The sequence below is a fragment of the Nicotiana tomentosiformis genome, chromosome 8 (assembly GCF_000390325.3).
Source record: "Nicotiana tomentosiformis chromosome 8, ASM39032v3, whole genome shotgun sequence".
NCBI lineage: Eukaryota > Viridiplantae > Streptophyta > Magnoliopsida > Solanales > Solanaceae > Nicotiana > Nicotiana tomentosiformis.
Window position 1 is genome coordinate 78,611,730 of NC_090819.1, and position 27,488 is coordinate 78,639,217.

A 27,488-nucleotide genomic window follows, 5' to 3' on the forward strand; every position below is an offset into this window, starting at 1 on the left:
AGACATGATACATGTCAACTACATTTATATAAAACTGTTGCATGAATCAAAGTATATATATGCATGATCAGAACCCTTTCTCAATACCTCACAATACAAATTCATGTGCCTGACTACTTAACATGAGTAAATTAAGCCATACAACCACCAAATCAAAGCAAATAAGACAATTGTATGACTGTAGATGCATAATAAAGCTCAACATGAAAAAATAATCTTTTATGCCCAATTCAACAAGTTATAACCTAAAATTTCGCCGTCACTGTAGCGGTGAATAGTGCGCGAACAGCCGCTACAGTGTAAAACAGTACGGTGAATAGTGCCAAATAGTGGCGCGAACAGTGATTCTGCTACTGTTTCACTGCTACAGTGTAGTGAACAGTAGCATCGCTTCACTGTTCATCGCGAAAAGCTGTGAGTTTGAGCTTCAATGGCCATGATGGCCGGCGACCAGCCATCTTTTTCGGCTGGTATACCCTCCCCTGACATCGCGCAATCACAAACAACACCAACTATCAATCCACAAACTCTAGATTACTCAAAGATTTTGACACCCAATTCATCCAATCCTCCTACGATGACTGCTGCCCAAGCTTCAGTGCAGCCCATTGCCCAATCATCTATGATAACAAACAACAATCCCCAATCTATGGATCACTCAAAACTTTTAAAACCTACTGCCATTAATGCCCCTATGCAAACCTTCGCTACGCTACCATTGAAACCAGTTGAGTTCCTTCACGGAGAACCAGTTGTGAAGTGGAAGAAACAAGAAGTGAAGCAATCTATCGTACAACAAGGACTTCTACTTACAGTTCTTGGGAAATTTTCGTATGGGGAGCCTGTTATTAGTGAATTACGTAAAGTGATTCCAATTCAATGTGAGATTAAAGGCCATTGCTCAGTTGGTTTAATTGAAGATAATCATGTGTTGATTAGGCTGTCTTTATTGGAGGACTATGTTCATCTTCCTTCAAAACCAGCTTTTTATTTAAAAGCCCAGTCAGATATGTGGTAGATGCGTTGTACAAAATGGAATCCATGGTGGACACCTGATGAAGAGACTCCCATTGCCATTGCTTGGATTAGCTTTCCAGAACTACCTCCTAATTTCTTTGGGAAAGAATGTGTATTTTCCTTAGCTCGTGCAGTTGGTAATCCATTACATGTAGACATAGCCACTCAAAATGGGACTAGACCTAGTTGTGCTAAGGTGAAGGTGGAAGTTAACTTGTTAAGTAAGTTCCCTCATCGTATTAAGATTGTGGAAGAAGCTGATAAATCTGGACCAGAAGAGTTCAAGTGGATCAGGATTAAGAATGATTATATGCCAAAATATTGTAAACCTTGCAAAAAACAGGGGCATAGTGAGGTAGAATGCTGGGTAATTCATCCTGAATTACACAAGAGATTTGAAGAAGGTGTTGAGGAACAAAGAAAGGAGAAGGCAGTTGTGATGAGTTCTGATGCAATTGGGACTGCTGCAAATTCAACAAAGGTCCTAACTAGTGGAAAGGTGGTTGGTAAGCCTACTACTAATCATGCCAAGAAGGAATGGATGCAAGCAAGAAAGAACAAATACCAACGAGATAATAGGGGTCACATTGTTGATAACAAACAAGGAAAGAAAGGTGACAAGGGTAAAGGGAAGGCCAAAGTTGAGGAAGTTGCAACCAAGAACAAGTTTAATGCACTAGAGGTTGAGGAAGTTCATCAGCTTACTCTACAAATTACAGAAGGCAAAGGTGAGGATCATAGCAATGGTAAGAAGAAGGAACATGGGGAAAAGCAAGATAAGAAGGGCCAGGAGAAGGAAAACAAAGTCAATACTCAAGAGGAACATAAGCGTGTGAAGAAGGAAGCAGTCGAGAAGGTGGTGGAAAATGAGCATAATGGTAACCCTATTCCATCTGGGGTTCAGTCTTCAGCTCCTAAAGATGATCAAGAATTAGCTAAGGCTAATTTTAGTGTTCCTAGTGCTCAACGTACTGATGAAAGGGCTAATAAGGAACCCACAATTGACTGGGTTCATAGAAGGTTTGGGACTAGCAATGAGGAGCTAAAACAACTCAATGTGACCACAAACCAATCTTGTCATGAGATTCTATCTCAAACATTTAAAGATTCTGGGCAGATTGAGGATCTTGATGAGGTAAACTCTACAAAGGTCTTATGGAGTGATGTAGTTGAGGCTAAGGATGATCAGCTGGGCACAACAAAGACAACAGATTTCAAGGTGAAGAAGGACAACAAGCCAAGCTCACCTGGCGATAGGCTGGCGATGCCAGGCCTAAAGCCAGGCTCACCGGGCGTTAGGCTGGTGACGCCAGGCCTAAAGCCAGGCTCCCCAGGCATTAGGCTAGCGACGCCAGGACTAAAGCTAGGCTCACCAGGCATTAGGCTGGCGACGCCAGGCCTAAAGTCAGGTTCACCTGATGAGGCAACTATAGTAAACCCCAACCTTAGTGCAACTGGAGAGATACTGGCCTATGTAGATGGTGTTCCAGTGTATGCATTGGAGAACAAACTTGATGAATATGTTAATGTGAATATTAGGGATGATATAGTGGGTTCAGACCAAATTTCAGGCAATGGTAAGGGTGGTGATCTCACTAGAACAGTACATTCAGAGCAGACTGCCACAGTAACTCCTGGGCTAGGCAGTGTCTATGAGCTACAATTCAAGGAGTATGAACGGGCTGATGAGCGGGCAATTGTTCCAAGAGCATCGGGGGAAATAGAGGAAGTGCCTATGGAATCTGGCACTGATCAAATTATGCAGCTACATCTTAATGTTCCACTTAAGACTCCTCTACAACATTTACATGGTTTAGTTACACACAATGTGACACCAATTGATGAAGACTTATTGAGACAAAATCCAATGGAGGATGAAGGAGATGATGAATCAACTGCAGAAAACTTCAAACAAGTGGATAGGGAAGGGGATTTATCACCCACAACTAGTGCTAAAGGAGGTAAAAAACTAAGAAGAATCAGAGTAAAGATCCACCACAACCTTCAAGAATAATGCCCAGGAGGGCAGCTTCTTTATCTAAATGATGATGATCAAATCATTAATATGGAACATAAGTTCTGTGAATACACAACAGGCCTTTCCTAGGGTGATCAACATGAATAGGGAGCATAATTTTTGTGTAGTTGCATTGATGGAGCCTTTTCAAAAGAAGGGACTTATTGATAGATATAAAAGGAGGTTGAATATGGAGACTGCTTATGCAAATATTAATGGGCAAATATGGTTGTTCTTCAATGCAGTGGTGGAATGGGAATTAGTGGAGGATACTCAGCAACATATGACTGTGAGAGTGTTTCACCATGACATGGGGCAGTACATGATGATGACATTTGTTTATGCAAAGTGTTCAGCAATGAAGATGTTGGATTTGTGGGATCACTTGTATTACTTAACAAGTGATATGGAATTACCATGGTTGGTAGGAGGGGATTTCAATGTGATATTGCATAAAAATGAGAAAATAGGGGGACTTCCAGTACACCCTCCTGAATATGAGGATTTTGTATTTTGTGTAAACTCTTGTGGTTTGTTTGAGCAAGGGTACAAAGGAAGTCCATTCACATGGTGGAATGGGAGATCCAATTCTGAGTGTATATTCAAGAGATTGGATAGGATTTTTGTGAATTTTCCATTTCAGAACATGTTGCCAACTATTAAAGTTGAGCATCTAATCAGAACTGGATCAGATCATGCACCATTGCTAATGACATGTGGGGTGCAGACAACCAATTTTGTCAAGCCTTTCAGATTCTTGAACTTTTGGACAAAGCATGCTACATTTATGGATGTGGTGAGGCAGAATTGGGAAGTTGATTTCATAGGGGATCCATTTTTTTTTATGTTCAAGCAGAATATCAAGAGAGTGAAGGCAGCACTCTCAAAATGGAGTAGGGAAACATTTGGTGATATCTTCAAGAAATTAGCTATTTTGGAGGACATTGTTAGGGTGAAGGAGATGTTGTTTGAAGAAGAGCCTACAACTGAGAATAAGATTGTGCTTCAAAAGGCTCAATCTGAATTGAAAAAATACTTAAGTATTGAGGAGCAGTATTGAAAGCAAAAAGCTGGGATGACTTGGTTTGCTGAAGGAGATAGGAATACAAGTTTCTTTCACAATCATGTCAATGGCAAAAGAAAGAAATTGCAACTGAAGAGGATCAAAAGTGGCAGTGGGGTATGGATTGAAGACCAGGAGAAATTGGCTACAGCTGCAGTGGACTTCTATCAAAAACAGTTCACAAATGAAGGTGATGCTTCTGAATTTTCATTGCTCAATAACGTACCTTCAATGGTCACTATGGATCAGAATTTGGAACTTAGCAGATTGCCAACAATTGAAGAAGTAAGGCAGCAGTTTTTGAGCTTAGTGAGGAGAGTGCTAGTGGTCCTCATGGATTCACTGGCTTGTTTTATCAAACATGCTGGAATGTTATTGGTGTTGATATACACAACATGGTGCTACACTTCTATGGAGGAGATGCATTGCCTAAATCCATCACTCACACCAATCTAGTGTTGCTGCCCAAGAAACCTAGAGTTGAGACCTTCTCTGACTTAAGACCTATTAGTTTGAGTAACTTTATTAATAAGGTTTTGTCTAGGGTGTTACATGATAGATTGGAGAGTTTTTTTTCATCTCTAATAACTACTAATCAATCCAGATTTGTAAAGGCTAGGAGTATATTTGAGAACATCTTATTGACTCAAGAAATTGTCACTGACATAAGGTTAAGGGGAAAGCCAGCTAATGTGGTGATCAAGCTTGATATGGCTAAGGCATATGATAAGGTTTCATGGAAGTACTTATTGCATGTGCCAATAAAGATGGGATTTTCTGAACATTTCATCAACATGGTGTGGAACTTGATGTCAAATAACTGGTATTCAGTATTGGTGAATGGGCAGTCCTCAGGGTTCTTTAAGTCGACAAGGGGTGTGAAACAAGGGGATCCCCTATCTCCAGCATTGTTCATTCTGTCAGCTGAGGTACTTTCTAGGTCTTTGAATAAGCTCTTTGAAGACAAGTCATTTGTAGGATTTGGAATGCTTAAGTGGTCTGATCCTTTAAACTACTTGGCATATGCTGATGATACGATAATCTTTGCATCTGCTCATCCTCCATCTTTGAGCAAGATTATGGCAGTGTTGGGGAACTATGAGAAGATATCAGGTCAGATGATCAACAAAGATAAGAGTTCATACTACATGCATTCAAAGGTTGCTAATGGATTGTTTCAGGTAGTTGGAGCTATTACAGAATTTGCAAGAGGTAAATTCCCCTTCACATATCTAGGGTGTCCTATTTTTTTACTAGAAGGAGGAAGGGCTATTATGAGGATCTTATCAAGAATGTGAAGTCTAAATTGCATTCATGGAAAGAAAAGTTGCTGTCATTTGGAGGAAAGGAAACACTCATCTCTAGTGTGTTGCAAAATATGCCAGTTCACATGTTATCAGTCCTTGATCCACCAAACAACATCCTGGGGCATCTACATAAGACTTTTGCTAGGTTTTTTTGGAGCACAAAGGAAGAAGGGAGAAGCAGACACTGGGCTTCATGGCAAAATCTTTGCCTTCCTAAAGAGGAAGGGGGCCTAGGTTTTAGGTCCTTAAATGATGTCTCAAGGGCACTGTTTGCTAAACTATGGTGGGGGTTTAGGACCACAAAATCTTTGTGGTCTAATTTCATGTGGAATAAGTATTGCAAGAAGGAGCTACCAATAGTGGTGCATTTTAGGGGAGGGTCTCATGTTTGGAGACAAATGCTGAATCCTAGGGAAGAAGTAGAACATGAGATCGTATAGGAATTGAAGAATGGAACAACTAATATTTGGCATGAAAATTGGACTGGATTGGGTGCACTTTATCACGTATTTCCTGAAGACTTTCCAATCAATGAAGGTTTTCAGGAGGTGGCAGAACTGCGGCAAAGGGAAGCATGGGATGATTAGCTGCTAGATCAAACTTTCAATGAAGAAATTGCAGAACATATAAGGCAAAATGTGCATTATGAAGGCAATGAGGGATATTGGGATAGGCCATACTAGATGCCAACTCATTCAGGCAAGTTCAGTGTTAGCAGTGCTTGGCAAATATTAAGGCATAAAGCTGATCCTAATCAGGAATTCAAGTTAATGTGGATTAAAAGTTTGCCATTCAAGATATCCTTCTTCTTGTGGAGATTGTGAAGGCGGAAAATAGCCATCTATGACATGTGGAGGAGGCAAGGGAAAATGGTGATGTCTAAGTGTTGGTGTTGTCAGCAACCCCAAGAGGAATCCATTGAGCATATATTTGTCACAAGTCCTACTGCCTCTAAGGTATGGAACTTGTTCATGGGGGCTGCTGGAATTTTTGTGCAATTGATTCAATTGAAGCAGATTATAAGGCATTGGTGGTATGCTCAATGTTGTCCAAAATTAAAGCCACTATTTCAAGCAGTACCAACTATCATCATTGGGAGCTTTGGAAGAGAAGAAATGCAGGTAAACATGGTGGTTCAATGTCCACAAATAGGGTGATTCATTAGATAAATATGATATTGCATCAACTGGCAAGGGTGAGGTATGCTTGGATCCCTAATATTCCATTGTTATGGCCAGACATGATTCAATACTTTGAAGGATATAAACCTATATTGATCACTACAAGAGTAACATGGCAACTTCCTTTTCATGGTTGGTACAAATGTAATACTGATGGAGCTTCAAAGGGCAATCCTGGACCTAGCTCCCTAGGCTTTTGTGTGAGGGATGATGAAGGTGATATGGTGTATGCTAGGGCAGTAGACCTGGGAGTGACAACTAATGTGGTAGCTTAAGCTAAGGCAATTCTCCAAGGATTAGAATATTGTGTGAAGCATGATCTTCACCCTCTCATACTGGAGACTGATTCATTGGTGATGAAGAAGGCGATAGAGGGGGAATGAGATCCTCCTTGAGTAATTGCACAGGATGTGAAAAAAATTATAGAGATGAACGACAACTTCAATGTGATCTTTCAACATGTGTTCAGAGAAGGCAACTCAGTGGCAGATTTTATAGCTAACATTGTGTTCTCTTTTATAGGTACATCTGAGTTTCATTCATTCTCCAAACTGCCTAGTGCAGGGAGGAGGTTGATCAATCTAGACAAATCTCAATCACCTAACCTTAGGGTTAGGATAGCAAAGAGAAGTACCCCAGACTGATGGCTTCATAGGATTGGACTCTGCACAAACTGATATGTCCAAATACTAAGGAAAATGTTGAACTCATCATATGGTATTTTTGGAGATTGTTGAATCATTTCTCAGTGGTATTAGCATGCTTTCATGCTCAATCTGAGGATGGTTTAGCAATGTTTAGAATGATGTCTACATTAAAGGTTCTAGTAGGGAAGGATCTGAGCTTACAAGATCACAAAAATGCACAATTTCAAAGCCTGGCCTTTGCCTTGCAAAGCCTGCTTCATTCCTGGCTTTTGCCTTGCAAAGCCAGCCTAAAGCCAGCTCATGCCTGTCTTTTGCCTTGTAAAGCCTGCCTAAAGCCAGCTCAAGCCTGGCTTTTGCCCTGCAAAGCCTGCCTAAAGCCAGCTCACACCTGGCTTTTGCCTTGCAAAGCCTGCCTAAAGCCAGCTCATGCCTGGCCTTTGCCTTGCAAAGCTTGCCTAAAGCCAGCTCAAGCCTGGCTTTTGCCTTGCAAAGCCTGCCTAAAGCCAGGCTCCTCTTCTACATATTAATTTTGATGAGTGAGCACATGATTAATACTTGGACAAAATCAGTCCACTGCATATGGAGATCATATAGTAGCTATACTTGGAAGACTATGCTGGCTTCAACTCTGTGGTGGAGATGTTGGGAATTCATTTTAGCCTATGGACAATATACCCTGGCACCTGGTGAGAGCTTGATAAGTGCTGCTTGGTATTTTCCAATGACAATTGGATTCACATACACTAATAGGAGAAGGAAGCATTCAACTTATCATGTTGTAATATCAAGTTCATTAGATTTTAGCTTTTCTATCTTTTTAATAGCTAGTAGCTTCATGCAACTTCTATTTTGGTTTGGACATCTTGTAAGCTTTGGACCTATTTTGGGATTTTATTTATATATTAGCCACTAGGCAAGTGCTGTCGAGTGGTATAGTTGCTTAAAAAAAAGTTATAACCTTAAGCATGCTCCTAAACCATAATTATGAATTATCACATAGTCATAGAATCAATTTGAAATATGGATAATAACTTCACATAATCCAAACAAGGCATAACTCAAGTCAACACTACCGGATACGGTCATGACCTATCTATATATATATATATATGCACATCACCTTACATATACATGGCTGCTAAATCGGGCAACAAATAACAAATAGATCACCTATTGGAAGAATTTTCTCTTACACAGATAGGCAAGAGACTTACCTCCACCTGGTAAGCTTCAAACTTCCAAAATAGCCTTCCCTCTCAAATCAACCCAAACGACTTGAACTCGAATCTAGTCAAATACAACTCAATAACGTAAGAGATTATCGCTAAAACAGTTTTATTCGACAATGCAGTTATAGAGATAGTATTATAACTGTATATTAGTTTCTTGTTTGGGTTCTTGGTGGAGAATGTGAGGTGGAGTTTTGCAAAATTCAGCCGAAAAGACAATGAGAGAGCTATTAATATTTGGAAAAATTTCACATAAGAACAACCAGGCTCCCAACTTTTTAATTTTATAGCCCATATTTCAATTTACAACCAACTAGCCCGAAAATAATATGTTAAGATTCAATAGCCAAATCCAATAGATTCTCAAAATTAGTATTTAATTTTTAAAAAAGACTACTCAAGCTTTTAAGTTAATTTTTGAATCAGTAACTGTGACTTAAATTGTAACGACCCGGCCGGTCGTTTTGAGGATTAGAGCCCCAAACCCCTATTAACTGCTTTCCCCATATCTAATTCTGCTATTGTGACTTACCGGGATGATTGGTTTTGAGTTTCGGAGTATTTTGGGACACTTAGTCCCTAAATGAGAGCTTAAGTCTTAGAATTTGGACCGTAGTCAGAACTATATAAAGACGGATCCGGAATATAATTTCGTAGACTCCGTTAGCTCCGTTGAGTGATTTTGAGCTTAGGGGCGCGTCCAGAATGTGTTTTGCAGGTCTGTAGTAGATTTAGGCTTGAATTGGCGAAAGTTAAATTTTCGGCGATTTCGGCCGATAGTGGAAATTTTGATATCGAGCTTAGAATGGATTTCTGAAAGTGGATGTAGGTTTGTAGTGTCATTTGTGACCTATGTGTAAAATTATTCGAACTAAATTTGACATGGTTCGGCATCGTTTGTAGAATTTGGAAAATTCTAAGTTCTTAGGCTTGAATCCGTACTTAATTCATGATTTTTGGTATTGTTCGATGAGGTTTGAAGGCTCGACTAAGTTCGTATGGTATTATAGGATTGGTTGGTAGGTTTGGTTGAGGTCCCGGGGGCCTCGGGTATGTTTCGAATGCTTAACAAAATGAAATTGGATTTAGGAAAATCTGGTGCTTTTGCTGGTTCTGCTGTAATCGCACATGCGCAAGGATGCCCACATGTGCGAGCAAATTGGCGCAGAAGCGGGAAAATGGAGGAGTGCCAGGGGTCGCAGGTGCGAGGTGATTTCTGCATCTGCGATGCCCGCAGATACGTTAGGGGTCTTCGCAGGTGCGCAAGGTCTGCAGAAGCGGAAGGGAATTCTGCATGCGCGTACGCGCAGATGCGGCCCTTTCATCGCAGGTGCGAAGGCAGAGGGGGTAAGTGATTTACGCAGATGCGCACATTTTTCCGCACAAGCGCACCCGCAGGTGCGAGCCGAGGCTCCGCAGGTGTGGAAATACCTGGGCAGTGGTTAAAACCGAAGGGCTTCACAATTTTTGTCATTTTTGGACTTTGCAACTCTGTTTAGGGCGATTTTTGAGAGCATTTTTGAGAGATTTCTTGAGGTAAGTCCATTGTGCTTATTTTTTATCAATAATCATGCTTCCCCATGTATTTTTCCACCTAGTTAGTGTGTATTTAAGGTGGAAATTGGGAATTGGAAGCTAGGGATTTGGAAGTTTAATTTGTGGATTTGGAGGACCATTTGGTGTCGAATTTTAGTAAATTTGATGGGGTTAGACTCATGAGTGAACGGGATTTTGTATTTTATGACTTTTACCCAATTCTGAGATGTGGACTCCACGGGCGAATTTTGAGTTAATTTCAAAATTTTCGTTAAAATGTTGATTTCGTTAATTAGATGAGTCTATTATTGTTGTAATTATGATATGTAATTGCTTTTGGCTAGATTTGGGCCATTCAGAGCTGGATATTTGTGGAAAGGGAATTCTTACGGATTGATTGAGCTTGACTTGAGGTAAGTTGCTTGCCTAACTTTGTGTGGGGGAAATTCCCTTAAAATTTGGAACAATTATGATATGTGAGCGCCGTGTACGTACACAGGCTAGTTGTGGTAAAACCGATTTTTCTTACTGAGCAGCAACATGTTTTCCTGTTATTTTGAGTTATACCAATTTAATGAGTACTAATATATTTTCATTCTTAATTGAGTTATTTCAATATGTGTAGCTATCATGTTTAGTCTAATACAACATGTCTACGTGAATTCTGTGCAACATGCTTAGTGAATTTCGTGCTTCTTCCCTGACTGCTACTTAGTCTAAATTGTAAGAATTTCGTAATGTAGTTGTATTTCTATCATTCGCGCTGCATATTTACTTTGGGACTACGGAACGGTATTTCCGGGAGATCCCCCTGTACTGCATATTTACTTTGGGACTACGGGACGGTATTTCAGGAGATCCCCCTGTACTGCATATTTACTTTGGGACTATGGAATAGTATTTCGGGAGATCCCCCTGTACTGCATATTTATTTTAGGACTATGGAATGTTATTCCGGGAGATCCCCCTGTACTGCATATTTACTTTAGGACTACGGAACGCTATTCTGGGAGATCCCCCTACACATTTACGTTTGGGACTACGAGACGGTATCTCGGGAGATTCCCCATAGTGATTTCTGTGTACTGAGTTGTTACCTTCTATGATTTCAATATTGTTAAACTCCAGCCTTTATTTTATTGCGGTATTACACTCTATATATTATTTTTATTATATATTTACCAGTAGGACTCTGACCTGACCTCGTCACTACTCGACCGAGGTTAGGCTTGGCACTTACTGGGTACCGATTGTGGTATACTCATGCTACTCTCTGCACATATTTTTTGTGTGCAGATCTAGGTGCACCTTATCAGCCATACTATCAGTGAGCGGGACAGCTTTGGAGACTTCAAGGTATATCTGCCACGTCCGCAGACCTCGGAGTCCCCTTCTACTCTTTCTCATATCCATTATCTTCTGTATTTTCCTTGTTAGATTCTGATGTATAGAGACACTAGATTTTTCCTTCTGTAGTTTATGATTCACGATGTTCCGGGTTTTGGGATTTGTTATGTATTTTTGAATAATTGGTTAAATTTATATTTTTATTTCATTATTCCGCAAAATGTTAGGCTTACCTAGTTATAGAGACTAGGTGCCGTCACGACGTCACACAAAGGGGAAATTGGGTCATGACAAGTTGGTATCAGAGCTCTAGGTTCATAGGTGTCATGAGTCACAAACCAATTTAGTAGAGTCTCGCAGATCGGTATGGAGATGTCTGTACTTATCTTTGGGAGGTTATGAAACTGTTAGGAAAATTTCACTACTTTGATTCCTTGTTGTGCGAAAATTGTTGACTTCAAAGATTCTAAACTTCTGTATTCTATTCTCTCATAGATGGTGAGGACACGTACAAGCGGATCTGATGACCAGGCACCCGCGCCCCCTGCTAGAGCCGCGAGAGGTCGTGGCCGGGGTAGAGGCCGAGGACATCCACGTGGTGCAGGCAGAGCAACCGCACGAGCTGCTACAGAGGAGCCCCTAGTTGGTCAAGCTGGAGGGCAGACACATGAGATACCTGTTGCTGCACCAGCCCTCCAGGAGACTCTAGCCCAGTTTCTGAGCATGTTCAGCACCTTAGCTCATGCTAGATTGGTTCCACTTGCTCCTGCCACATCTCAGGCCAAGGGAGGAGCACAGACTCCCATCGCCGGTACTCCAGAGCAGTGGGTTTAGGTCGACCAGGTTCCAGAGATTATACCAATGCAGTCGGTAGCTCCAGCTCAGCCCGAGGTTAGGGCAGCAACTTCTGAGGCAGAGCAGCTCAGACTTGAGAGGTACAAGAAGTACCACCCACCTACTTTCAGCGGATTGGCTACAGATGATGCTCAGGGTTTTCTGGAGGAATGTCATCGTATTCTCCGTACTATGGGCGTAGCGGAAATGAACGGGGTTTATTTTACCATATTCCAGCTTAGAGGAGCAGCCTATCAGTGGTGGCGTGCTTATGAGTTGGGTAGTCCGGCTGAGGCAGCTTCACTTACATGGACTCAGTTCTCGGACATGTTTTTGAGAGAGTATGCCCCTCAGAGCCTCAAGGACTCATGGCGCGCGGAGTTTGAGTAGTTGCTCCAGGGTGCTATGACTGTGTCAGAGTATGCAGTTCGCTTCAGTGATTTGGCCCGACATGCACCGGCCTTAGTTGCCACAGTTCGAGAGAGGGTTCGACTGTTTATTGAGGGTCTCCATCCCAATACCCGGAGTAGTATGGCCAGGGAATTGGGGATGGATATGTCTTATCAGCAGGTTGTGGGTATTGCCAGGAGATTCGAGGGCATGTTTGCCCGGGATAGAGAGGAGAGGGAGGCCAAGAGGTCTCGAGAGGCTGGTTATTATTTGGAGCTCGTGTCCCAACAACTCGCCATGGTAGGGGTTTTGTGAGCCGCCCCGTTCATTCAGCTCTTCCAGCCTCCAGCGGTGTTCCAGCTCCTTCTAGACCCCAGGAGTCTTATTATGCACCGCCAGTATCTAGTGTGCCTCCTACACGGGGTGTTCCAAGTGGCCAGTCCAGCAGACTTGGCCCGAGCCAGTCACAACAGCCACGCCCTCCCAAAACTTGTTTTGAGTGTGGCGACACTTGCCACATGGTGAGGGATTGTCCCAGGATTAGGAGGGGTGCACCTCCACAGACTTTTCAGCCACATCGTGATCCACCGGGTCCTCAGGCTATGATTACAGCACCAGTTGCCACCCCACCTGCTCAACCAGCTCGAGGTGGAGGTCGGGGAGGTAGAGGTCGCCCTAGAGGGGAGGCCAGGCCAGATATTACGCACTTCCTGCTCGTACAGAGGCAGTTGCTTCTGATTCTGTCATTACAGGTATTGTTCCGGTCTGTCATAGAGATGCGTCGGTATTATTTGACCCAGGCTCTACATATTCTTATGTGACCTCTTATTTTGCTCCGTATTTAGGCATATCTCGGGATTCTTTGAGTTCTCCTATTTATGTATCCACTCCTGTGGGAGATTCTCTTGTTGTGGACCGCGTGTATCGGTCATGTTTGATTGCTCTTAGTGGTTTTGAAACCAAAGCCGATTTATTATTGCTCAGCATGGTGGACTTTGATATTATTTTGGGCATGGACTGGTTGTCACCCCATTATGCTATTCTTGATTGTCACGCTAAAACCGTGACGCTGGCTATGCCAGGTTTACCGCGATTAGAGTGGAGAGGTACCTTAGAGTATACTCCCAGTAGAGTTATTTCTTTTCTTAAAGCTCAACGAATGGTTGAGAAGGGATGTGACATGTATCTAGCTTATGTGAGAGATGTCAGTATTGATATCCCTACAGTTGAGTCAGTTCCAGTAGAGAGGGACTTTCGAGATGTGTTTCCAGCTGATCTTCCGGGCATGCCGCCCGACAGATTGATTTTGGCATTGATTTGTTGCTGGGCACTCAGCCCATCTCTATTCCTCCATATCGTATGGCTCCTCCTGAATTGAAGGAGTTGAAAGAGCAGTTACAAGAATTGCTTGATGAAGGCTTCATTCGACCTAGTGTGTCACCTTGGGGTGCCCCTATCTTATTTGTGAAGAAGAAGGATGGTTCTATACGGATGTGTATTGATTACCGCCAGTTGAACAAAGTCACAGTGAAGAAAAGGTATCCATTGCTACGTATTGATGACTTATTTGATCAGTTACAAGGTACCAGAGTGTTTTCCAAGATTGACTTAAGGTTATCATCAGTTAAAGATTCGGGAGCCGGATATCCCGAAGACTGCTTTTAGGACCAGATATGGTCACTATGAGTTTCTTGTGATGTCTTTTAGGTTGACCAATGCCCCAACAGATTTTATGCACTTGATGCACAGTGTGTTCCGGCCCTATCTTGACTCATTCGTCATTGTGTTTATTGACGACATTCTGGTATACTCCCGGAGTCGGGAGGATCATGAGCAGCACCTGAGGACTGCACTTCAGATCTTGAGAGAAAATAAGTTATATGCAAAATTTTCAAAGTGTGAGTTTTGGCTAGACTCAATAGCATTCTTGGGTCATATAGTATCGAGTGAGGGGATCCAGGTGGATCCGAAGAAGTTTGAAGCAGTGCAGAGTTGGCCAGACCGTCCTCAGCTATAGAGATCCAAAGTTTTCTTGGTTTGGCGGGGGTATTACCGTCGCTTTGTAGAGAGATTCTCATCTATTACAGCACCTATGACTAGGCTGACCCAGAAGGGTGCTTCGTTCAGGTGGATAGAGGAATGTGAGGAGAGCTTTCAGAAGCTCAAGACAGCTTTGACCACAGCCCCAGTATTGGTATTACCTATAGGTTTGGGGTCGTATACTGTATATTGTGATGCATCGCGTATTGGTCTCGGCGCGGTGTTGATGCAGGACGGTAGGGTGATTGCCTACGCGTCCAGACAGTTGAAGGTGCACGAAAAGAACTATCCTGTCTATGACCTTGAGTTAGCAGCTATTGTTCATGCCTTGAAGATATGGCGGCATTATTTGTACGGTGTTCCTTGTGAGATTTACACCGATCATCGGAGTTTGCAGCATCTGTTTAAGCAAAAAGATCTAAACTTACGTCAGCGGAGGTGGTTGAAGCTACTTAAGGATTATGATATCACTATTTTGTACCACCCTGGGAAGGCCAATATGGTGGCCGATGCTTTGAGTCGTCGGTCAGAGAGTTTGGGGAGTTTAGCATATCTACCAGCAACAGAGAGGCCATTGGCGTTGGATGTTCAGGCCTTAGCCAGCCAGTTTGTGAGATTAGATATTTCTGAACCGAATCGAGTATTGGCTTATGTGGTCTCTCGGTCTTCTCTTTATGATCGTATCAGGGAGCGTCAGTATGATGACCCCCATTTGCTTGTCCTTAAGGACACGGTCCAACACGGTGATGCTAATGAGGTTACTATTGGAGATGATGGTGCATTGAGGATGCAGGGCATGCTATGTGTGCCCAATGTAGATGGTTTGCGCGAGTTGATTCTTCAGGAGGCTCACAGTTTGCGGTACTCTATTCATCCGGGTGCCACAAAGATGTATCAGGACTTGAAACAACATTACTGGTGGAGGAGAATGAAGAAGAACATAGTAGAGTATATAGCTCGATGTTTGAATTGCCAGTAGGTAAAATATGAGCATCAGCGACCAGGTGGATTGCTTCAGAAGTTAGAGATTCCGGAGTGGAAATGGGAGCGGATCACTATGGATTTTGTTGTTGGACTCCCACGGACTCAGCGGAGGTTTGATACAGTTTGGGTGATTGTGGATAGGTTGACCAAGTCGGCTCATTTCATTCTCTGATGACTACCTATTCTTTCGAGCAGCTAGCTCGAATCTATATCTGTGAGATCGTCAGGCTTCATGGCGTACCGGTATCTATTATCTCTGACCGGGGTACGCAGTTTACATCACGGTTCTGGAGAGCTGTACAGCATGAGTTGGGTACTAGGGTTGAGTTGCGCACAACATTTCACCCTTAGACGGACGGGCAGTCCGAGCGCACCATTCATATATTAGAGGATATGCTTCGTGCGTGTGTTTTAGATTTTGGGGGTGCTTGGGACTAGTTCTTGCCACTTGTGGAGTTTTCTTACAATAACAGTTATCAGTCCAACATTCAGATGGCACCATATGAGGCCCTGTACGGTAGGCGGTGTCGGTCCCCAGTGGGTTGGTTCAAACCCGGTGAGGCCAAATTATTGGGTACAGACTTGGTTCAGGATGCCTTGGAAAAAGTGAAGGTGATTTAGGATAGACTTCGCACAGCCCAGTCCAGACAGAAGAGTTATGCTGACCGGAAGGTTCGCGATATGGCATTCATGGTTGGATAGCGAGTCTTGCTCTGGGTTTCGCCTATGAAGGGTGTTATGAGGTTTGGAAAGAAGGGCAAGCTGAGCCCAAGGTTCATTGGTCCATTTGAGGTATTGCGTCGAGTTGGGGAGGTTATTTATGAGCTTGCCTTGCCTCCCAGTCTAGTAGGAGTTCATCCGATATTCCATGTTTCTATGCTCCTAAAGTATCACGGCGATCCATCCCATGTGTTGGATTTCAGCTCAGTTCAATTGAAAAAAGGATCTATCCTATGTTGAGGAGCAAGTGGCTATTTTAGACAGGCAGGTCAGAAAGCTAAGATAAAAGAACATTGCTTCCGTGAAGGTTCATTGTAGGGGACAGCCGGTCGAGGAGGCGACTTGGGAGATCGAGCATGATATGCGCAGCCGTTTTCCTCATCTTTTCACCACTTCAGGTATGTCTCTATGCTCGTTTGAGGACGAATGATTGTTTTAAGAGGGGGAGGATGTAACGACCCGGCCGGTTGTTTTGAGAGTTAGAGCCCCGAACCCCTATTAACTATTTTCCCCATATCTATTTCTGCTATTGTGACTTGTCGGGATGATTGGTTTTGAGTTTCGGAGTGTTTTGGGACACTTAGTCCCTAAATGAGAGCTTAAGTCTTAGAATTTGGACCGTAGTTAGAACTATGTGAAGACGAATTCGGAATGGAATTCCGTCGACTCTGTTAGCTCCGTTGAGTGATTTGGAGCTTAGGAGCGCGTCTGGAATGTGTTTTGGAGGTCTGTAGTAAATTTAGGCTTGAATTGACGAAAGTTAGATTTTCGGCGATTTCGGCCGATAGTGGAAATTTTGATATCGAGCTCGGAATGGATTTTCGAAAGTGGCTGTAGGTTCGTAGTGTCATTTGTGACTGGTGTGTAAAATTTGAGGTAATTTAGACTAGATTTGACATGGTTGGGCGTCGTTTATAGAATTTGGAAAATTCTAAGTTCTTAAGCTTGAATCCGTGCTTAATTCATGATTTTTGGTGTTGTTCGATGTGGTTTGAAGGCTCGACTAAGTTCGTATGGTGTTATAGGATTGGTTGGTAGGTTTGGTTGAGGTCCCGGGGGCCTCGGGTGTGTTTTGGATGCTTAACAAAATGAAATTGGATTTAGGAAAATATGGTGCTTTTGCTGGTTCTGCTGTAATCGCACCTGCGCAAGGCTGCACGCAGGTGCGAGCAAATTGGTGCAGAAGCGAGAAAATGGAGGAGTGCCAGGGGTCACAGGTGCGAGGTGATTTCCGCATCTGAGATGCCTGTAGATGCGTTAGGGGTCTTCGCAGGTGCGCAAGGTCTGCAGAAGCGGAAGGGAATTCCGCAGGCGCGCACGCACAGATGCAACCCTTTCATCGCAGGTGCGAAGGCAGATGGGGTAAGTGATTTGTGCATATGCGCACATTTTTCCACACAAGCGCACCCGCAGGTGCGGAAATACCTGGGCAGTGGTTAAAACCGAAGGGCTTTGCGATTTTTGTCATTTTTGGACTTTGCAACTCGGTTTAGGGCAATTTTTGAGAGCATTTTCGAGAGATTTCTTGAGGCAAGTCCATTGTGCTTATTTTTTATCAATAATCTTGCTCCCCCACGTATTTTCCCACCTAGTTAGTGTGTATTTAAGGTGGAAATTTGGAATTGGAGGCTAGGGGTTTGGAAGTTTGATTTGTGGATTTGGAGGACCATTTGGTGTCGGATTTTAGTAAATTTAATATAGTTAGACTCGTGAGTGAACGAGCTTTTGTATTTTATGACTTTTACCCGATTCCGAGATGTGGGCCCTATGGTCGAATTTTGAGTTAATTTCGGAATTTTCGTTAAAATGTTAATTTCGTTAATTAGATGAGTCTATTATTGTTGTAATTATGATATGTAATTGCTTTTGGCTAGATTTGGGCCATTCAGAGCTGGATATTTGTGGAAAGGGCATTCTTACGGATTGATTGAGCTTAACTCGAGGTAAGTGGTTTGCCTAACTTTGTGGGGGAGGTAACTTTGTGTGGGGGAAATCTCCTTAAGATTTGGAACTATTGTGATATGTGAGCACCGTGTACGTGAGGTGACGAGTACGTACACATGCTAGGTGTGGTAAAACTTGATTTTTCTTACGGAGCAGCAACATGTTTTCCTGTTATTTTGAGTTATACCATTTTAATGAGTACTAATCTATTTTCATTCTTAATTGAGTTTTTCCAATATATGTAGCTATCATGTTTAGTCTAATACAACATGTCTACGTGTCTTAATTGTTTATGTGAATTCTGTGCAGCATGCTTAGTGAATTTCCTGCTTCTTCCCTGACTGGTACTTAGTCTAAATTGTAAGAATTTCGTGATGTAGTTGTATTTCTATCATTCGCGCTGTATATTTAATTTGGGACTATGGAACGGTATTCTGGGAGATCCCCCTGTACTGCATATTTACTTTGGGACTACGGAACGGTATTCCGGGAGACCCCCCTGTACTGCTTATTTACTTTGGGACTACAGAACGGTATTTCGGGAGATCTCCCTGTACTGCATATTTACTTTGGCACTACGGAACAGTATTCCGGGAGATCCCTCTATACTGCATATTTACTTTGGGACTACGGAACGGTATTCCGGGAGATCCCCCTGTACTACATATTTACTTTGGGACTACAGAACGGTATTCCGGGAGATCCCCCTGTACTGCATATTTACTTTGGGACTACGGAACGGTATTCCGGGAGATCCCCCTCCACATTTACATTTAGGACTACGAGACGGTATCTCGGGAGATTCCCCGTTGTGATTTCTGTGTACTGAGCTGTTACCTTTTATGATTTCATTGTTGTTAAATTTCAGCCTTTATTTTATTGCGGTATTACACTCTATATTATTTTTATTATATATTTGCCAGTAGGGCCCTGACCTTACCTCGTCACTACTCGACCGAGGTTAGGCTTGGCACTTACTGGGTACCGATTGTGGTGTACTCATGCTACTCTCTGCACAATTTTTTCGTGTGCAGATCTAGATGCACCTTATCAGCCGCACTATTAGTGAGCGGGACAGCTTTGGAGACTTTAAGGTATATCTTCCGCATCTGCAGACCTCGGAGTCCCCTTCTACGCTTTCTCATGTCCACTATCTTCGATATTTTCCTTGTTAGATTCTGATGTATAGAGACACTAAATTTTTCCTTCTGTAGTTTGTGATTCATGATGTTCCGGGTTTTGGGATTTGTTGTGTATTTTTGAATAATTAGTTAAATTCATATTTTTATTTTATTATTCCGTAAAATATTAGGCTTACCTAGTTGTAGAGACTAGGTGCCATCACGACGTCACACGGAGGGGAAATTGGGTCATGACACAAATATTAGTTCAACAAACCAAATCCATTTGGGTGGTGAAAATTAGATTTTTAACAAGCTTAAATATGTGGGTTTAAATTTCGAATTTGATTTTGTGAGAAATTTGGAGTGAGTGTTATTTAGACTTGTCAGAAATAGTATAAGGAGGTTGTATATAAAATTTGAAGTCATTTAATAGAGATTTAGACTGGTTTTGAACAAGAATTGCAACTAAAGATCGTGGAAGAAGTTCGTCTATAGACGCTTGTATAAAGGTGTATAAAAGTGTATAATAGTGTATAAGATGTGTTTATACACTCATATACGCTATTATACATGATGTTTTAACTTCAATACCACACAAGAGGGGGGGTAATTTGTGTGGTGTCCAATTTTTCGCGTGCATAGATTATAGAAGGACCCGGTTCTTCTATGTGTTCCTTATACTACTGTTGCGGAATAATAAATGCAGAAATTAAAGAACACAAGTATTTTACGTGGAAAACACCTGGCTCGAAAGGTGAAAAAAAACCACGACCTACTTCCCAGGAGGATTTTCCCAAACTCTCCACTAAATCACTAAGCCAAAAACTGCATTTACAAAACACTTTTGTAATCCTAGGATTAACTCTAATCCCGTTGTGGCAACCAGCCTCTAACTGTTGCGACAACTTCAAGTTAACTCTAACTTGAATACTCTGAGTACCTATTACAATTGCCTCTAGATAAAGCTGAAAGGTACAATATAAAAACACCTACTACAATTGAACTAGAATAAAAGACAGACACTTGGAGCTGGTTCTTCTATCTGGTTCATGTAGCTTCAGGTTCGCACACTTGAATCACACACGAACTGCTTGCAAAATGCCTTGCTATTTTGCTCTCAATTCACGTTTAACTTCTGCTTTTGTGCGTCACAGTTGAATGAGAACATCCTGCGATTTATAGAGTTAGTAGAGTAGAAAATAACTAGAGTTCTAATGCTACTCATCCTTGGTAGAAGAGTTCTAGTTGATCTCAACTTCTAACTCCTCCCTTATCTTGGATAGTGTTCTCTTTGATTAAAGAGTCCTTCTCCTTATCAATTATGCAACTTTTTCGATCAGGAGATATCAATTATACCAAATTAAGCTTATCTCCTTTACGAGCATCCCACAAGCTTAAATCTGCCCGTGTCTATATACACAAGGGATGGACCTGGTTCATGCCTGAGCTTTCTTTGTCCATCTTCAAAACTAACCTTCACTTAGGCCAACAAATTCCCCATTTTTGATGATGACAAACTCTGTGCTCTTCATAAGCTTAGGCCATGTTTCAAGTTAGCCCAACATCAACACAATGTTAGAACATTTTTTCTTTTTATCACTTATTATCAAGGACCAGGTTCATTAGGTTATAAATATCACTGTTCAAAGTGAAAAGTACAACCTTTTCCCCCCCTTTTGGCATCATTGAAAAGTTGCATAAATAAGTAAGATAACTAGATTTTAAAACTTACTCATGGCTACTGGGGCTACTTCAAATGCAATCATGGGTTAATCATCATCGATCAAGCTAAGAATTTTAACCATAACAGTTAGAGCAAAAGACAGTGAATTTCATTGATGATTGATAAGATTCTACCACAAAGCATAGGAAGAAATAAAACCACTAGAAACATGAGCAAAAGAAACAAAAAAATCCCGAGCTGGGTCACTGGTTGATCTACACTAAGCTAGGAGGCTCAAGACTGGGAAGAACTAGGTGCTTGGTTTTTGGCTTGGAGGAGTTTCAACATATCCTGAAGAATGCCATCATTCTTCTCCTTTTCTCTTGCCAACTCAGTTCTGACAGCATCTCTCTGAGTCTCCACCTCTGCCAACCTCTTCTTCAGCCTCTCAATCTCAACATCCTTAGCCCCACTTTCTTGCACCAAGACTCACACCTTGATATTCACTGGTACCTTCTTGGATGAACCATGTTCTTTAGGAGTGGCATGGACTTCATAGTCACAAGCAAGCAACGCATTTGTCCCAAAATGATCCTTTCTTGTACCAACCTCCCTTTCTTCTTTGGATTATAACTTTCATTCACTCTCTTCAGTAGGTCTGCGAGGGTTTCCTGTTCAGATAAAATAGGTTCATCTATATTTTTTCCAAGTTGAAATAGCCCTTCAGCGGCTTCACCAGACCCATTTCCCCCTGTTTTCTTTACACTCTCTTCTACTCCAGTAGATTTTTCTCCCCAAACAACCATTGCACCTGTGTCTTTGGTTAAACTCACAGGAGTGGGTGAAGAATCAACCCCTCTTTTACCCTTTTCCCTCACAGCACTTCGAATACCCTTGCTCTCTTTTTCTTTTTCTTTTTTCTTTTTACCACCAATTCCTCCAGACTCTGTAGTTTCAACACCTGCTTTAGACCCTACTAGTACAAACCTATTCTCCAAATTTGTAACTGATCAATTTCAGAAGAAACAGTTTCTTCCCCCTCAGTAGCAGATTTAAATGATTCATCAGATTTCTGGGGTTCTTCTTCCTTACCCGCTTTCAATTTTTCATTTATTTTCTTGATTTGTTCTCTCCCCGCAACAACCTTGCGAGCAAGCATCTTTACTCTTTTCTTAGAGGTTGGGGTGGTGGAAGGGATGATAGTGGGTGTGGAAGTCTAATCAAACTGAATTTCAATTTTGAAAAGACTTTGGAGTGTATCCCTAGAATTTAGGTACTTCAATTCGGTTGAGATTCTTTTGAATAGAACTGGTTCACTTGTAACGGATAAGTCCAAAAGGAGTTTGGAATTAAGTAGGACTCTGCTCATGATCCAAATATTATTGTTTCAAATTATGCAGAGTGTAGAAAACATACCGTGTTATCTTAATGAACCAGGTTCTTCACTGATAATTCTCTTGTGTAAGTCTAAATTTGCCCAAATAGAGAAAATATCATTAGAGATTAATGAGTCATTTTAACACATGGCAAAAGAGTATACTATTGAAAGTATGAGTCTGAGCAAAAATTAATCTAACTAAATACACATTTTCAGATTTTCTAACCATTTTTTTTTAAATATTTTTTTCGTTGTGAATTCTGAACTGATCCTTTTAGGTGATCTTAATCATCCCTAATTCTAACATGTTCCTTTCAAAGTGATCTCTACTTAGGGCTTTTGTGAGGATGCCAGCTATTTGCTTGTCAGTAACATAAAATTCCACAGTGATCAACCATTTTTCATAGTTATCCCTCAAAAAGTGATGCCTAACATCTATGTGCTTAGTTCTCTTGTGGTGAACCGGGTTCTTGGTCATACTAATAGCACTAGTGTTATCATAAAAAACGGGGATACAACCAATATCAATTCCAAAGTCCATTAATTGATGTTTGATCCACAACAATTGAGCACAACATGAAGCAAAAACTACATACTCAGCTTCACAGTAGATAAGGCCACTGAATTTTGCTTTTTGGTAGCCCAAGACACAAGACATGAGCCAAGAAAGTGTGCCATACCCGAGGTGCTCTTTCTATCCACTAGAAAATCTGCATAATCAGCATTAGCATATCCCATTAGATTGAAATTACTACCTTTTGGATACCATAGACATAGATCAGTGGTGCCTTTTAGATATCCCAAAATTCTCTTGACAGCAGCCAAGTGAGACTCCTTTGGATTTGCCTGAAATCTTGCACAAAGACCTACACTGAAAACAATGTCAGGTCTACTAGCAGTGAGATACAACAATGAGCCAATCATTCCCCTATACAACTTCTGATCAACAGATAAACCAGGTTCATCTATATCCAACTTTGTAGTTGTTGCAATAGGAGTGTCAATTTATTTGGAATCTTCCATTTTAAACCTTGTAAGCAACTTTTTTACATACTTCTGCTGATGGATCATAGTTCCATTTTAATTTTATTTAATTTGTAAGCCTAAAAAGAAATTAAGCTCACCCATCTTGCTCATTTCAAATTCACTCCCCATTAGTTTAGCAAATCTTACTTAACTTATCAGTAGTTTCTCCAAAGATTATATCATTAACATATATCTGAACTACCAAGAGATCTTTACCTTTTTCTTTCAAGAACAAAGTATTGTCAATTTTACCTCTCTTATAATCATGCTCAAGCAAAAACTTTGATAATCTTTCATACCATGCTCTTGGAGCCTGCTTAAGCCCATAAAGTGCTTTGTCAAGTTTGTACATATGATCAGGACTTTCCTTGCTTTCAAACCCTAGAGGTTGCTTGACAAACACTTCTTCCTTTTGATAGCCATTGAGGAAGGCACTCTTGACATCCATCTAGTGGAGGGTGAATTCCATGTAAGCAGCAAAGGCTATAAGGAGTCTTATTGCTTCCAACCTTGCAACTGGAGCAAAGGTTTCATCATAGTCTATGACCTCCTCTTGGCTATATCCTTGAACCACCAATCTTGACTTGTTCCTTATAACTGTTCCATCCTCATCAAGTTTGTTTCTGAAGACGCATTTTGTGCCAATTACTGATCTGTCCTTGTGTCTTGGTACCAGATGCCAAACTTGACTCCTTTCAAATTGATTGAGTTCATCTTGCATTGCATTTACCCAGTCTGCATCCTGCAAAGCCTCAGCAACATTTTTAGGTTCAATAAGAGATAAGAAGGCATCAAAAGAACAAAGATTTTTTAATGAAGATCTGGTTTTGATTCCAGAGGTTGGATTAGTGATTATGTTCTCAATGGGATGAGAACTTTGATACTTGTAAGATTTTACAACCAATTGGTTTCCCCTTGACGTTCCTTCAATGCTTTGTTACTGTGGAATAGGTTCATGGATAAGTTCCATTGAGGTTTGAGGTTCATTTTCTCTTTGTTCTATTCCCCCTGTCAGGTTGCCCTGGGTAAAAAGACCTGTTCCATCACCTGTTTCTTCTTCCAGTGCAACTTTAGTATGGATTGTGGTTTCATTTAAGTTTCTCACCAGCCCAATTGCTTCATCATCATGTTCCTGTCTCTTAGAAAGAATGTTAGTTTCATCAAAAATCACATGAACACTTTCTTCAACTCACATAGTTCTTTTGTTATAGACTTATAAGCTTTACTATGTGAATAATATCCCAAGAATACTCCCTCATCACTTCTAGGATCAAACTTGCCTAGGGAGTCTTTACCAATGTTGTGCACAAAGCACTTGCATCCAAATGCCCTAAGATGGAGAATATTTGGTTTTCTCCCTTTAAGTAACTCATAGGGAGTCTTCTCTACAAGAGGTCTAGTCATGCACCTATTTATGATGTAGCATGCAGTATTTATAGCTTCTGCCCAGAAGCTCTGGGGCAGTTTACTAGAAAGAAGCATAATACTAGCCATATCTTCAAGGGTCATATTCTTTCTTTTAACTACTCCATTTTGTTGTGGAGTCCTAGGAGCAGAAAAATTATGATCTATTCCATGCTCATCACAAAATTCAGCAAATTTAGCATTTTCAAATTCAGTGCCATGATCAGACCTAATTGATGCAAGTTGATTACCTAGATGTTTATGAGTTTTTCTAACAAAAGAAATGAACATGTCAACTAGTTCATCTTTAGATGTTAAAAACAATGTCCAAGTAAACCTAGAGTAATCATCAACAAGCACAATCACATATATTTTACCACCTCTGCTTAATGTTCTCATTGGACCACAGAGATCCATATGGACCAGTTCCATCGTCCTGGTGATGCTTACCACTTTCTTGCATTTAAAAGAGGATCTTACCTGCTTCCCCCTGCACAAACCTCACAAACTTTGTCTTTCGTGAACTTGATGTTAGGCAGCCCTATCACCAGGTCCTTGGAGACTAATTTGTTGAGTTGACTCAGACTTGCATGTCCAAGTCTCTTGTGCCAAAGGAGGAGATCATTGTCCAATACACTTAAGCAAGTGAGTTCATTTTCTAACAGTATGGACAAATCTACAATATATATATATATATATATATATATATATATATATATATATATATATATATATATATATATTGTTCACTTTTTTCCCTGCAAAACAATCTTGTCAGTGGTAAGATTAATCACAAAGCATTTTGTAGAGGTGAATGCTACCAAGTTACCTCTATCACACAGTTGTGATACACTAATTAGACTGTATTTTAGGCCATCTATCAAATAGACATTCTCAATCGAGTGAGAGTCAGTCTTACCTACCTTACCAACCCCAATGATCTCACCTTTCTTCCCATTTCCAAAGGAGACATTACCTCCTTTAAGGTCCTCAAGTGAAAGGAACTGGTACTTGCTTCCTGTCATGTGCTTTGAGCAGCCACTATCCATGTACCATATTTGGCTGCTCCTCTTCACTTGGACCTGCAAAAGTAAATCAGGGGTTAGTCTTAGGAACCCAAACTAGTTTGGGTCCCTTTCTATAGGCAAATGGATGGATCAAATTCTTTTTAGCCCAACCTGGCAGCCCATTTTTCCCTTGAACAAACTTTTTATTCTTTTGACTAGCCTTTTCTTTTGTAGTGCATTCACTTTTATAGTGACCAGTCTTACCACAGTGTGTGCAAATTTTGTTCTCAGGAAGTGTGAGATACTTGCTTTTGGGATCCCATTTAGGTGGCAGATTCCCAAAGTCAATTCCTCTTCTATTGCTACCGTGATGTTCCTGTAGCCATGACAGTGCATCAGAGGACCTGTTCCATTTACAAGTTCTGTCTAGTTCATGCTTGACCTTGCTTAGATTCTCTGTCAAAATTCTTACATGCTTATCCTTCTTATACAACTCATCTTTTAGTTTACCTACATTTTCTTCTAGAGTGAGTTGTGTGCAATCAGCTGTCTTCTTACTTGTTCCTAATTTCAGTATTAGGTTTTCAGATCTGAGTTCTAGTACATTTGATTCAAATTCATGAACCTGGTTCTTTAGTGCAGTATTTTCACTTACAGTCTCACTAACTCTAAGTTCCAGGTTCTTAAACTTTGCTTTTAAGATCACACATTCCTTAGACATCTGTTTCTCTTCATTGTTTATATCCTTAGATTCATCAATAAAATCTAGAAGTAACTCAGATAGCCTTTCTTTAGACAAAAAATTAATCCTGTCTTTTAGATGGATTATACTTACTTCAGATTCCTCATCGGATTCTCCAATTGCCATAAGTGCTTGTTCATCTTCATCTTCATCATCTGAGTCCTCATCTGAGCTTTCTCCCCAAGCAGCAACCATAGCCTTTATTGATCCTTTATTCTTCTTGGGATGGATCTGTTCTTTCTTTCTGTTTCTTCATTCAGCTCTTTCCTTTTCCATTTAATTTCCCATTGAGGGCAGTTTTTGATGTGGTGATCAGTCTTCCCACACTTGTAGCAGCCCTCATTGGTCTATTTTTCAGGAACCCTTGGTTTGTTGTAGCCTCCACTTCTTGAAGAACCCTTTCATCTCATTAGGTACTTCTTGAAGTCCTTTGTGATCATAGCCATTTCATCATCTTCTAGATCAGAACCTTCAGTGATTTTGAGTGCCAAGCTCCTTTACTTCTTGGGTACATCCATCTTCATGGTTTGCCTTCTAAGTTCATAAGTAGTGAGATTTCCAATTAGATCATCCAACCTAAGAGTGGCAATGTTCTTTGATTCCTAAATGGCAGTGATTTTGCTCTCCCAAGTAACTGGCAGAACCCTTGTCAGAATCTTCTCAACTCTGTCTTCTTCAGAAATAATCCTTCCAAGAGACTTAAGTTCATTTGTCAGTGTGGTGAACCTTGTATACATCTCTTGGATGGTTTCCCCTTCCTTCATGGTGAAGTTCTCATATTGAGAATATAGTAGTGTTCCTCTGGACCTCTTCACTTGAGGTGTTCCTTCATGGGCCACTTGCAAAGTGTCCCAGATTTCCTTAGCAGTGGTACAACTTTGGATTCTA

At 41.1% G+C, this 27,488-nt stretch overlaps 2 protein-coding genes across 2 annotated transcripts; one reads left to right on the plus strand and one right to left on the minus strand.

The window, feature by feature from the left end:
- The first annotated feature begins 4,109 nt into the window (after window positions 1–4,109).
- Window positions 4,110–5,991, plus strand: LOC138897710 (uncharacterized). Its single transcript, XM_070183717.1, has 5 exons — window positions 4,110–4,468; window positions 4,702–4,920; window positions 5,038–5,182; window positions 5,279–5,309; window positions 5,942–5,991. Exons 1-5 carry the CDS (start codon window positions 4,110–4,112, stop codon window positions 5,989–5,991), a joined length of 804 nt encoding a protein of 267 aa, XP_070039818.1.
- A 15,346-nt stretch (window positions 5,992–21,337) lies between these two features.
- LOC138897711 (uncharacterized) lies at window positions 21,338–26,795 on the minus strand. The gene is made up of 5 exons (XM_070183718.1): window positions 26,331–26,795; window positions 24,389–24,579; window positions 23,957–24,070; window positions 21,653–22,030; window positions 21,338–21,515 (listed from the first exon to the last, which is right to left on the minus strand). Exons 1-5 carry the CDS (start codon window positions 26,793–26,795, stop codon window positions 21,338–21,340), a joined length of 1,326 nt encoding a protein of 441 aa, XP_070039819.1.
- Window positions 26,796–27,488: the final 693 nt, after the last annotated feature.

Coding starts and splice junctions, on each gene's coding strand:
- LOC138897710 (XM_070183717.1), top strand. CDS start 4,110: ATGACTTGGTTTGCTGAAGGAGATAGGAATACAAGTTTCTTTCACAAT. Junction 4,469..4,701: donor TTTATCAAACATGCTGGAAT/GTTATTGGTGTT, acceptor TAATCAATCCAG/ATTTGTAAAGGCTAGGAGTA. Junction 5,310..5,941: donor TATTACAGAATTTGCAAGAG/GTAAATTCCCCT, acceptor CAATCAATGAAG/GTTTTCAGGAGGTGGCAGAA.
- LOC138897711 (XM_070183718.1), bottom strand. CDS start 26,795: ATGGTTGCTGCTTGGGGAGAAAGCTCAGATGAGGACTCAGATGATGAA. Junction 24,580..26,330: donor TGTATAAGAAGGATAAGCAT/GTAAGAATTTTG, acceptor TCTAAGAGACAG/GAACATGATGATGAAGCAAT. Junction 24,071..24,388: donor ATCCATGAACCTATTCCACA/GTAACAAAGCAT, acceptor ATGCGTCTTCAG/AAACAAACTTGATGAGGATG.